The 12,142-nt window shown below is 37.0% G+C and overlaps 1 protein-coding gene across 8 annotated transcripts in view; it reads right to left on the minus strand.

The window, feature by feature from the left end:
* The window catches only part of PRUNE2 (prune homolog 2 with BCH domain), a 129,231-nt gene that overhangs the window by 84,069 nt on the left and 33,020 nt on the right, over nt 1-12,142 (minus strand). For all 8 annotated transcript variants that reach the window (XM_015849165.1, XM_015849164.1, XM_015849162.1 and 5 more), the window contains exons 3-5: nt 11,521-11,723; nt 9,909-10,072; nt 2,640-2,792 (exon numbers count right to left, since the gene is read on the minus strand). In XM_015849165.1, the coding sequence (XP_015704651.1) occupies nt 2,640-2,792; nt 9,909-10,072; nt 11,521-11,723 (520 nt within the window). The remainder of the gene's footprint in view (nt 1-2,639; nt 2,793-9,908; nt 10,073-11,520; nt 11,724-12,142) is intronic.

Below are 12,142 nucleotides of genomic sequence, written 5' to 3' on the forward strand. Positions count from 1 at the left end.
AGAGACCATCCTTATGTCACTGGTATTAAATACTTCTGGAATAGTACTCAGAAATGCATAAGTGGAATATTATGGTATTTGTAAAATACATTCAATCCTTCTGGATTTCTTTACAAATTGATACCACCAATGGGTTTATGTAAATCAGGCAAGCAAATCTGTAAGTGTTCCATATTTTTTCAGGGAGGAAGTTAATTGAATATCATGAATTCAAGCCTATTACTAAACAAAAAAAGTATCACACTATCTTGCTCACGTAGCATATAAAAACTATTGGCAACAGATGTCATGCAAACTGTAGCTGTTACAACTACGATTCCAAATTCTGTATTGAATACTAGGGTAATAAACATTATTTATAAAACACAGTTTGTGATGTAAAAACAAGTACTTGATGCTACTAAACCACCTTCCACAGCAACTGGCAGAATTAAGAACCAAGTCAAATAAAAGCCACATTCACTGAGTATTTCCAATCCAGGCCGTTTTCAGTTCATTTTTGAATTCTCATTTCTTAACTAATGTCAGTAAAAACATCAGGAAACCATCCAAAAATTTATAGCCCTGCACTAATTTAGTCTGTGACCTCACCAAAAGGAAGAAGAAAGGGAAAAGTGTATCAAATTATGTCCTTAACAACCATTTCAGTCTGAACGTCTGAAATCAGGCAAGAGTATTCAGTGAATGTGCTGGCAGATAACAGTGAAAAACAGTGTGAGTCTGCATGGGTGTTGTGCGTACCTGATATATCAAACAGAAAAGTAACTCAGTAGTTCAGTACTAGCTCTTAGATAACAACTTAGTAACAGATGGCATTTAATGAAGATAGTAAAAAATGTGGGAGTTATTATACAAATTTTCCTCAGGCTCTTAGAGAATAATTTCACAATCCTGATATCAAATATTGTGTTGAAATATTTCTAGTATTGATCACTGAAAATATGTCAAAATATCTTCAGTTATTTCTAGTACAGATTAATGAAAGAATTACAGCTTTCCCACTTCTCTATTCTCAGTCAAAGTCGATCTGCTTGTACAGGACCCTAGCAGTTGACACTGTAATCCATTCATGAAGGTTCATAAGACAAAATCCACTCTTATTACAGGTAGGTAACTGCAACATGGTTCCTGGACATGGCCTAAACTATTCATTATACTTTGAATCTGAGTCTCAATTAATAGCAGAATGGTTTGGGTTGAAAGGGATGTTAAAGGCTCCACAGAGGCATCTGGACAGGCTGGATCTATCAGTGGTGAAGCCAATCATGTGAGATTCAACAAGTCCAAGTGCCATGTCCTGCACTCCAGTCACAACAGCCCCATGCAATGCTACAGACAGCAGGGCAATGGAAAGATACAGTGAGGAAAAGGATCTGAACATGAGCCAGCTGCGTGACCAGGTTGGCCAAGAAGCCAAATGTTAAGTGCCATATATCAGAAATACTGCATTCAGCATGACTAGTGAGGTTATTGCCCCTCTTTATTGAGCACTGATGAGGCAGTACCTTGAGTATTGTGTTTGTTTGGTACCCCTCACTATAAGAAAGAGGTGCAGGAGAGTTTCCACAGAAGGGCAAAAAAGTTTGTGAAGGATCTGGAGTGGCTGAGGGGACAGAGATTATTTAAATCTGGAGAAGAGGAGGCTCAGGTGGCACTGGAGGTGCGCAAGAAATGTGTAGATGTGGCATTTAGGGATATGTTTTAGTGGGAATGGTGGTGATACATTGACAATTGGACTAGATGATCTTAGTGCTTTTTTCCAACTTTGTGATTCCGTGATTCTATGACAATCAGACTACGTAAAAATCCAGTCTCCTTCCTGTTTATAAGCTCACATTAAGTTCTGGAAAGCTGCAATTACATCTCCCCAAAGCCTTCTCCAGACTGAACATCCCATCTCCCTCAGCATTTCTTCATGGTAGTGTTGCTCCAGCCCTCTGACCATCTTCATGGCCTCCTATGGACAACTCTACATTTTCTTTGTTTTGGGGGCCCCACAGTTGGATGTAGTACTCCAGATGGAGCCTCTAGGGGTCAGAGCAGAAGGTACAATCACCACCCTTGCCCTGCTGCCCATCCCTCTTTTAATGCAGACCAGGATATAGTTGGCCTTCCTGATATCTTGTTAAGCCTTTAATTCATCAGAGACCCCAAGTCCTTGTATCACATATGTGATACTACAAAAATATTTGACTAGCTTATACTCATAAAGCAAGTATGTGAAATAATACAGTGTTTACTTTATTTGTAAATCACAGAACAGTTGAGTTTGGAGGGGATCTCTGAAGGTCAACTGGTTCAAACCCTACAGAAAAACCCAGGGCAGGCTGTCCATGGGTTCCAGGCAGCTTTTGAAAATCTCCAAGGAGGAAATACTACAGCCTCTCCAGGCAACTTGTGCCAGTGCTTGTTCATCCACAAAAGCAAAATAAAATTACTTAGATGTTCTATAGTTTCTCAAAATCTCAGAAATGACAATTCCGTAATTAAAAGTATGAGCCATTTAACTTAAAATTAAATGTAACTACATGTAAATGTTATCAAAAAGCATGCTGCTGCTACTCTCACCACACAATCAGCCCAGCTACTTAGTTTTGCTTAGGTCACAGAATTTGTAAAATATCTAAAAAATTGATTACCTTGAGGGTTAAACTGAGTCTCCTGGAGAACAGAGATAATTTCCTCTCGTGGGGGAAGGTCTGGAAATTTTTCCTCTAGAACTGACAGCACTTTCTCCTGCTGCTCTGTAATTGTGTCAGCCTCTAAAGACATGCACTTGAAGAGAATGCTTCCTGAAATTTTGAAAGGCAAAAATCAATACCTCCTGTAAACACTGGAGAGATACCACAGAAACAAAAATGTTTACGTTATCCTTTATTTCCTATTTGGAGCTTGCTTCCATAAGTGAGTTCACTGATTTGGCTATCAAATACTTTCCAAACAGAATAATCTTCCTGACATGAAGAGAGTTTCTAAGATCTGAATTGGACAGCTTGTTAGGATCTATGCTACAGTGGCATGGCTGCTTCCAGTACTGTCATAGCTGAGCAGCATGTTTGTGTGTGTCCAACAGTTCTGCAGCATGGCCACCATCCTGCATTGTGTTGTAAGGACTAATTCATCTAAGCATGAGACTAAGTGCTGGGATGCCTGGAAACAGTAAAACCACATTGCCAGCCTTACTTCTACAGGCAATACCAATGAAGTGATCAGAAACAAGCAAATATGCCAAAATAAGGAGATATACCATCATCTGAACACACATAAATAAAATTGCTTATACTTTAAAAATTATTAATTCTGCTGCATTACTTGCATCAAATAAGGACTTACGGAGGGAAATATTTCCAGAATTTTTTAAAGTATTCCTGAGGATAGCAAATAAAACTTACAAAAGGCATTAGGGATATGCTAAGAAATATGATGTGACAGAAGATGATGGTCATTTCACCATAACTGACTCTTGCTGAATCCTTGTCAGTGAATGTATGAAAAAAAGCACATCACAAAATGATACACAGAATTTTAAAAGGTAGAAGAAACACAGTTCAATAAATAACTTCATCATAATTTGTATGATCTTACAATAGAGGTGAGTTTGATTTCTTTTCAGACTACCGTTGCTACATGAAACATTCCTGACATTGCTGTAGGTCTAAAGCCACTTTCATTCCTTGGAGACTAAGATCCCACTTATTAATATATCCAAGGACAGCCTTCACTCCCAATTACTCACATTAAATTAAGAATAATAAAATCTTACAAGTCAGCATTGAAATTATTTATTACTGTACTGTGCATAGGGATATCAGACAAGAGTATGATCACATTGCATCATGACAGGTCAGTGAGAAAATCATTGCAATTATATAAGTTAGCTCTTACAATCCGAAATGTTTAGTCTGTGGCAAACAGTTAAGAGACGGAGGTAACCATCCTCAGTCTCACCAGGCTGACTAGGAAACATTGTTATAAAGATAGGTTATAAAAATAGGTGCATATGCCATAAAGCACCAGCAGCCAGGGTTCTAGAACAGACTACAGATACTGTTCCCTTCCTAAGCCTCTATGCTTTCATTTTTCCTCCTGCACCATCACCACAGCAAATAACAAAAAGCACTTCAAAAATTTTAGCAGTAGAAATCTTATGTGGATTACATATCTCACCTAAATATATATATATAATTCAATTATGCTACATTTATTTGGTGTATTAATTCAAAGAATAAATTTCACATCACATGTTAAAGGACACATGGCAGTAAAACTTGCACATCACAGATAACATCACACATTACTGAAATCAATTTTTCTAGTAAACAAGTAAGAATCACAGAATCACAGAATGACCCGGGTTGGAAGGGACCTCAAGGATCATGTAGTTCCAACCCCCCTGCCTAGCAGGGCCACCAAACATACACATTTACTAGATCAGGTTGCCCAGGGCCCCATCCAACCTGGCCTTTAACACCTCCAAGGACGGAGCATCCGCAACCTCCCTGGGCAGCCTTTTCCAGGGCCTAACCACTCTCCTAGTAAAGAGCTTCCCCCTAACATCCAACCTAAATCTTCCCTCCTTCAACTTGGATCCATTTCCCCTAGTCCTGCTATTGTCAGCCCTTTCAAAGAGTTTACTCCCCTCCTGGGTGTAGGTTCCCTTCAGGTACTGAAAGGCTACAATGAGGTCACCCAGCAGCCTTCTCTTCTGCAGGCTGAACAAACCCAACTCCCTCAGCCTGTCCTCATAGGGGAGGTGCTCCAGCCCCCTGATCATTTTCGTGGCCCTCCTCTGGACTCTTTCCAAAATCTCTATGTCTTTCTTGTACTGAGGACTCCAAACCTGGACACAGTACTACAGATGGGGCCTCACAAGAGCCGAGTAGAGAGTAGAGAGGGACAATCACCTCCCTATCCCTGCTGACCACCCCTCTCCTGATGGAGCCCAGGATCCCATTTGCTTTCTGAGCTGAAGTAAGAAATAAAATATATTAAAAAAAAAAAAAAAAAAAAAAAAAAAAAGATTAGCTCTTACCAAATTAAAAAACAAACAAACAAACAAACCAGTCTGCTATTCTACTTGACTTTTCTAGAAATCCAGGATACACAACAGCAGCCTATCATGCTTTCCTGTAGGTAGCAGTGTGCATTTGTTGTGTGAAAATTCTACATTTCTTTAACAATAAGGTAAAGCCTTAGACTTGATTTTGCCTCTTAAGGCATAAACATTACTGTACAAATGTAAAAATACAAATTATTTAGAAATGCACTGTACTGCAGTGTCTATCTGCAAGCATTGACCTTTCCCTGCTTACCACTGCATATTTTGATCAGGAACAATATCTTCAAATAGCAAAGCAAGCTTAGGAATTTTGGGCTTTATCATTTAATACAAGAAGAAAATGCAGTCACCCTGAAATAAGACCTCAAGATACCTTAAAAAAGCTTTTTAAAAGGCTTTTTTTCCCCTTTCTTCTCACTCTTTTCCTCCCTTATCACAGCAGTACTGTAATGCTTGCAATTGTTAGCTTTTCAAAAAGGGTGAAAGGAAAAAAAAGAGACTTTTCAAATTAATAGGAGGTCAGCATTCTTCTGTTCTTTAGCAGTATGCTCATCAACAGGAAAGAAAGAAAGAAAGGCACACACTTCTAGATATCCTACACATCTCTGGGAAGCTTAAGATGCCAGCTAGTAGAAAAAAAAAAAACGGTTAACATGAGGTATGTTTGCATGGCCAAAGGTCAGTAGTCCACTTAGTCATGTGCTCCCTCATAAGTACTTGCTGTAAAAGAGATACATGGGCTCAGAAATCTCCTGTAGACTTCACTGAGTGCTGGTGCAACTCCCCAAGGGTTTCTGAAAGTATGATGGAGGTTGCTTTGTCTGCTGACAAGCAAAGAGAAAATAAATGTATAATAGGTAACACAAGATTAAATATTATTTTTTGCGTATATCATACTATATTACAGATTTTTATTTTTTTCCTAGGGAAAGGTCACTAGAAAACAGGCTAGACCTCTTAAAAAACAATATGCATTTTATTCTTTTTGCAAAGCAGTTTGGAAGTGAAGCACTAGTTTTGCCAAAAGCAATTGCTGTGCATTAATATTAAACATGATCTAATGAAGGCAGAAGTCGTTTTGGGAAAACATTAAGAACAGCACAGCCATCTCCTGAATTATAAGTTTATGGCTGAGAGAAACAGTACAATGAAAATATAGGCATTTCTCCTGTTGAGATTTTGCTCCACAACATGTAAAAACAAAGGACAGGGAAAAGGGGAAAAGCAACTCTTTTTCATGGAAAGTATGCTTTGACATTCCCTGCCCCCCCTTCCGATCTTCTCTCCTTCCCTCCTCCCTCCCAAAAAACAACAGATCAAACCAGAACAACTAACAGACACAAGCAAACAGTCTTCCCTGTAACTAACAGTAAAGCCATAAAGCTGGAAAGCTGGAATACTGTGTAATTTGGGCGGAGCACTGCCTCCAAGAAAACTGTTTCCATGCATAACAAAAATACCTATTCAAACAACTGCAGTGTTTGTTGCAGTTTAAAACGTCCCCTTCTTTTTAACACATATCCTAGAGATGAGCCAACTAAGGAACATGTGAGTCATTTGACCAAAGTACAGGACAGAACAGAAAAAAAACAAACTGGCATCATCCCTGACAAGCCCTAGAAGGGCATTTCTCAACACAAGTTTGGGTGGTCAGGATAACAAACTAGTCTTCTCTACCAAAAGTCAGACTGCCCCAACAGGGCACAAATTGACCCAAGTGCAGCTAGTGAGTAGCAAAAGCCAGTTCAGGTTTTAAAAACTCCTGATGCTCTTTCTGTAAGTCTGTCTCTGTTTACATGTTGCAGTCTGTACCTTGTGGCATCCTCCAAAGTTTTATACAAATAAACATCAGGCAGCTATTTTTGAGAGTGCACTGATCCGGAGTACCTGACAATGAGTACTTGGAAACGCATCCTTGCCAGCTGGCTGCCATATAAAATGTAATGATTCAGCAGTATAACGGATCTGGAGTTTAGCAACAGCCCCCTTATAAACATCTCCAGGGAAATAAAATAATACAGGCCCAAGACTCTGGCAGGTTCCATAATTCTTTGTTTCTGGCACAAATCCAGGGACTGAGCAAGCTGTAACTCAAGGCAAATATAGCTATACAGTGTTATGACTCTCAAAGCAGGTTCTGTTCAAAGCCCAATGGTAGAATTAACTTATTGTTTGATTAACTTGTTTGATGAGCAGACACAGATTTCAGGAAACCACCCATCTCCAAATAAATAAATATATATAAAAAATTTATATATATATATTATATAATATCTTAAATATTATATCATCTAAAGCAATAACTCTAAGTTTCACATCATACGTCTTCCCTCAATTATTTTTTTTTTCTTTTTTCAAGAAGCAGAGTAGGCAAAGTTTGTTCAGAGTTAAAATACACAAGTTCCTAATATTGGCTCTTGTTATTAAAATCAACAAATTGCTAAAAGACTGTGACAATGAAACTTGAAAAAGAGACAAAGAATGAAACTCTCACAGCCACTACACAATAATTACAAAAACATGAGGTATTTGTATTATCTTATAAGTCTTCTACTGAAGTACTTGCTGGAAAACCAGAAAATGAAAGATGAATCCCAATTCAGACACTCAGAGGCAGGGGCTGGGATCTATCAGCTGTTCAGTGAAAACAAAGTCCTAATTCTTATTGCTTTGATTTCCACTTTTTTCCTGTTTCTGAAATTCCCTCAAAACTGATACATTAAAAAATACAGAGAGTTACATTGAAATTAATGTAACCACATGGGAAAAAATAGAGAAGCATTCTTTACATTGTTCATATACCTGCGGAGTATCACCAGAGATTGGGATTATCCTACTAAACTGAAAGGGATTCAGATTCTACACATGCATTCTCTAAAAGCAAGAATGAAGCTGTCACTCCCTCTTCCTGTGCTCACAGGTAAGATGAATTTCAAAATCTCTGTTAAGGTCAAAGACTTTAACAAAAGGCCATCACATAAACAGAGAAACGTAAAAGCTAGATAGGGTGGGTTATTTTTGACCTTTTATTTTTAGGATGTTTGTAGCTTGATCTGCATATGTATCTACATACATTTATATCACAAATTATTTTTCTGCTATCAAAACCAGTAATGAGATTCATTGACTTTTCTGAATTTATAACGAAGGATTCTCACGTACCTAAAATCCATTCTATTTTAAGAGAAACACAATAAGACTTGTGATATTTGTGATGTTTAACCTTACATATACACAAATTGTATTGCTGGTGCAAGTAGCAAGACATCAAGTCTTGCTTTCCTTACATCAAGGAAAGACTGGATGTTGTGTTGAGGGATGTGGTTTAGTGGGAGCTATTGGTAATAAGTAAATGGTTGGACTGGATGATCTTTTAGGTCTTTTCCAACCTTGGTGATTCTATGATTCTAAATCACAAGTACAGCTCTAGTTATTTAGGCTTGGTCAATCCCTTCTCATACCATGCAAGTGAAGGTATCCAGTGCTCCACATATTCCATGAGATCTGCAAACACTCACTACTGAACACTACTGAACACAGTAATTAAAATTTACTTACTAATTTTTAAAATATCTATACATATAAGCTACTACATCCCTTAAAAGTGAAAACAAACACTTTCAGTACTTCTTTATTTTACTTCTGACCCAAACTATAGAGCCAAAACATGCGGACACTTATTACTGTGTATAGTACTTACATATGCTCTTGCTGATTATAAAGAGCACTACTTCCTGACCTACCACCAAACAGGTAGCCTGGGAGATTCCCAAAAGCCTTTTCTGTTTTCTGCCTCCAGAATCAGTTATTATGTTTTGCCTGAATTTCTTGGACAGCTACTCAGTTGAAATTTGAAGCTTACAAAAAAATTTCAAGGAAGGTGTACAAGAGCTTGTTAGCATGGAAGGGCTTTACAAGTACAGGTTAAATTCTGTTAGTTAGAAATTTCTCCAGAGAAACATGAAAAAAACAAAAATCCTTTTGTAATTTTTCAGAACATATTTGCTACTGTAGCAATCAGTATAATAACAAGTCAAGATTCCATTAGTTTATGAAAGGTGTAGTCTGGATTTTGTAATCCTCATGAAACTTGTCCACATTCATTTCTTAAAATGGTATTTAATAGCTGAATGACAATTATATCCTAAAATCTTTAAAAATCATTAAGGAATATTAAAATTCAGTACGTAGCTTAAAGGCAGCACTCCTTTCTAGTTTCAGCTACATTTTCCAAGAAAACACTCTGCTGCAGCAAGTAAACTGAATAAACTAATGTAAATAATAACTATGAAGACGAAAAATGAAAATACTTCTGAGTACTGAATTCCCATCCTTTGTTCTCTACTGGGCAAATGATACCAAAGAAGATGTAATGAAGATTTGGTTACAGCATCTTTAAACAGCAGAAGTTCTGAATCATGCCATTAAAACAATGTTGTACAAAAAGGTACCGCCATCAGAAGAAACTTTAATATGTAAATATTGGATTCCAACCCATATTGCTGTCCACAGGCAGACAGCGCCGAGCTGCCAGCACTGCACAGCCCCTGGAATTGAAGAACTGCACAGCTCTTCTAGCTATCCAGCTGGTGTGTCGACAGCTCCATTTAATATTCTTGTCTAGTGATACAGCAAAGACCTCTCATGCCTATTTTTAAATGCACATTTGTAATATTCAATATAATGTTACTCTTTAACAAACTCTTTACTCCCTGCTTCTTTTATGAAGCTTCCCGTGGTCTTTAAAGGGATTGTTAACCAAAGAATGGATCACACTCTTTCTGCATGAGCAGATTCAGAAACACTCCATTAAACCTTTCAGTATTTAATATAAAGAGTAATCTCTCACCTCTGAGGAGATAAGCCAGTTGCTGAGTGATTAACTCTGGTGCTTCTTGAAGAATCTCTTTTACTACTAAGGAGGAAGATGATGCTTGTAACTCCAGGCTGCCATCACACTGCTCATCTGGATTGATGACTTTGACAACAGCCGATTCCAAACTTTTATCCTCACTACCAAGTAAATTTAAAAAACACATTTATTTTTCTTCTTTTGTCTAGCATCTGAGACAACCAAATAAAGCACTGCAAAAACTTTAAAAATAATTCCAGGCTGTAACATCACTATTATTCAGAAAAATGTGTTACATTCAAGTCCTAAAACAGTAATTTCAGAATGAAGATTCACACCGATTTTATCAGCAAGTACTAGGGACTTAACTGTTCACATTTCTGTTACCAAAATCTTTAAATTTAGTAATTTGAAAAATAGTAATTTTACACGTACTGAAAATTTCACCCTTTATAAAAGGAAGATTTGGAATTTCCCCATTGAATGTACTTAACAATATCAAATGCTAGTCGTAATTCCTTAGAAGGAAGAAAAAGGAGTGGACAGCAACAACCAAAAAGCAAATCTCGTGGATACATTTTCTTTGAGAAGATGTACTGAGTTGTTGGCAGTTGTAAGAGTACCAACAGCTATGAGATTTACATATTTCTTATTTTAGATTTTCTCTACTTTTATTTTAATCTATAAACATCTCAGAGTAGGAGGAAGCTGTTTTGTTTTTTCTTCCCAAGGCTGCATAGTTAACCTATAGCACAGGTAGAATGTTATTTATCTCAACTGAGGTTCTGAAGAGAGCTGTAAGCAAACAGTGCTCTTCACCGTGGGCAAGACAGGCAGTCCACTATAAAGAAGCTCCCTATGTTCACCACTGGATTATAAAGTTTCCTGCTTGAGAAGTATGGGCTCCCACTGATCAACTCAGCCTCTGGCACAGAGGATATTTTGAGAAAAATGCTGTGGTTTGTAATGATTTCAGTATTCTAGCAGCCATATAGAAATCATAGATGACATAAAAGCAGAATATGAGCTGTTGCTAGCTACATCTACAACAATTTCTATTCAACATTAGTTTTATTTAAAGCCAGTGTTGACTATGATGTAAACACCTCAAATTTCTGTTTATCTTTAGGAGAATCTTAACAGCACTAAAACTTGCAATTGTTGTGGACACCTCAAAACACTGTGAGGGCTTTCATTCCTTTAGTGAAAGCTAACTAAGAAGCAGGAAAAAAAAAAAAAAGATATTGTATTTACTGGCCACAAGAGAAAGCACATTTAAAATATCTATTCTAAGCTATGGGAAAATACAAGTTGTCTTCAAAAGGGTGAATCAAAAGTGATAGAAAGTGATTATTTTGCTGTATGTGTTAAACATAATCACAGAACCACAATGAGAGAAAAAGTCTCTTGGTTTTTTTTTGTGGTTTTTTGGGTTTTTTTTTTTTGTTTGTTTGTTGTTGTTTTGTTTGTTTTGTTTTTGGTTTTTGTTTTTTTTTTTTTGCTGTGCTATCATAGCCATATTGGTCTGAATCAGAAAAAAAAATATAAAATATGATTTTTAAGATAGGTCAAACCTGTAAGCCATTTTCTGGTATATAAGATTCAATACCTTGTCAGCATGTTGCGGTTTGTAAGTGTTAAAGACAACTTCCCTTCAGCATTCAGCTGATGTAAATCGATCTCATCTCGGAAGATATGGAATGACTCCGGGATATTCAGCTCCTCCAATATAAACCTTGTCTCCGTGAAGAAGCTGAAGTCTCTTCTTGGTATATTTAGAACTGGTAAGCAAAGAACATCAGGAGGACTGACCTGTAATGTAGATGTGTATTTGTGAGAGTTGCAAGAAATAAGTCTTGATTTATATTAATGTCATATTTTACCAGACTGAGCAATTAGAAAGTTTGCATTTTCTGTTTAATTTTTGTCCTCTTACTTTATTCTTTATGAATTCTCTTTTTATTTGTTTCTTTTTTGTTTCTTTTTTTCTTATATTGTCTGTGTGCTCCTCGTGCAGAATTGCTGCAAAATGAGGAATGAGAAAAAGTGTTGTATTAATTTCTGAAAATCTTAATTAAGTTTTACAGGAAAAGATTATGCTTTCTTCAAAATGTTGTAAATTTTGACTCATAGAAGCCCTCCTTAAAAAACCCTGATAGTTTTAGTCAAACTCTGCCTCTCAAACTTGACTAATTTTGCATTCATGACACTGGATGGGGATGAAGAGCCAG

Source organism: Coturnix japonica, chromosome Z (genome assembly GCF_001577835.2).
Source record: "Coturnix japonica isolate 7356 chromosome Z, Coturnix japonica 2.1, whole genome shotgun sequence".
Classification (NCBI taxonomy): domain Eukaryota; kingdom Metazoa; phylum Chordata; class Aves; order Galliformes; family Phasianidae; genus Coturnix; species Coturnix japonica.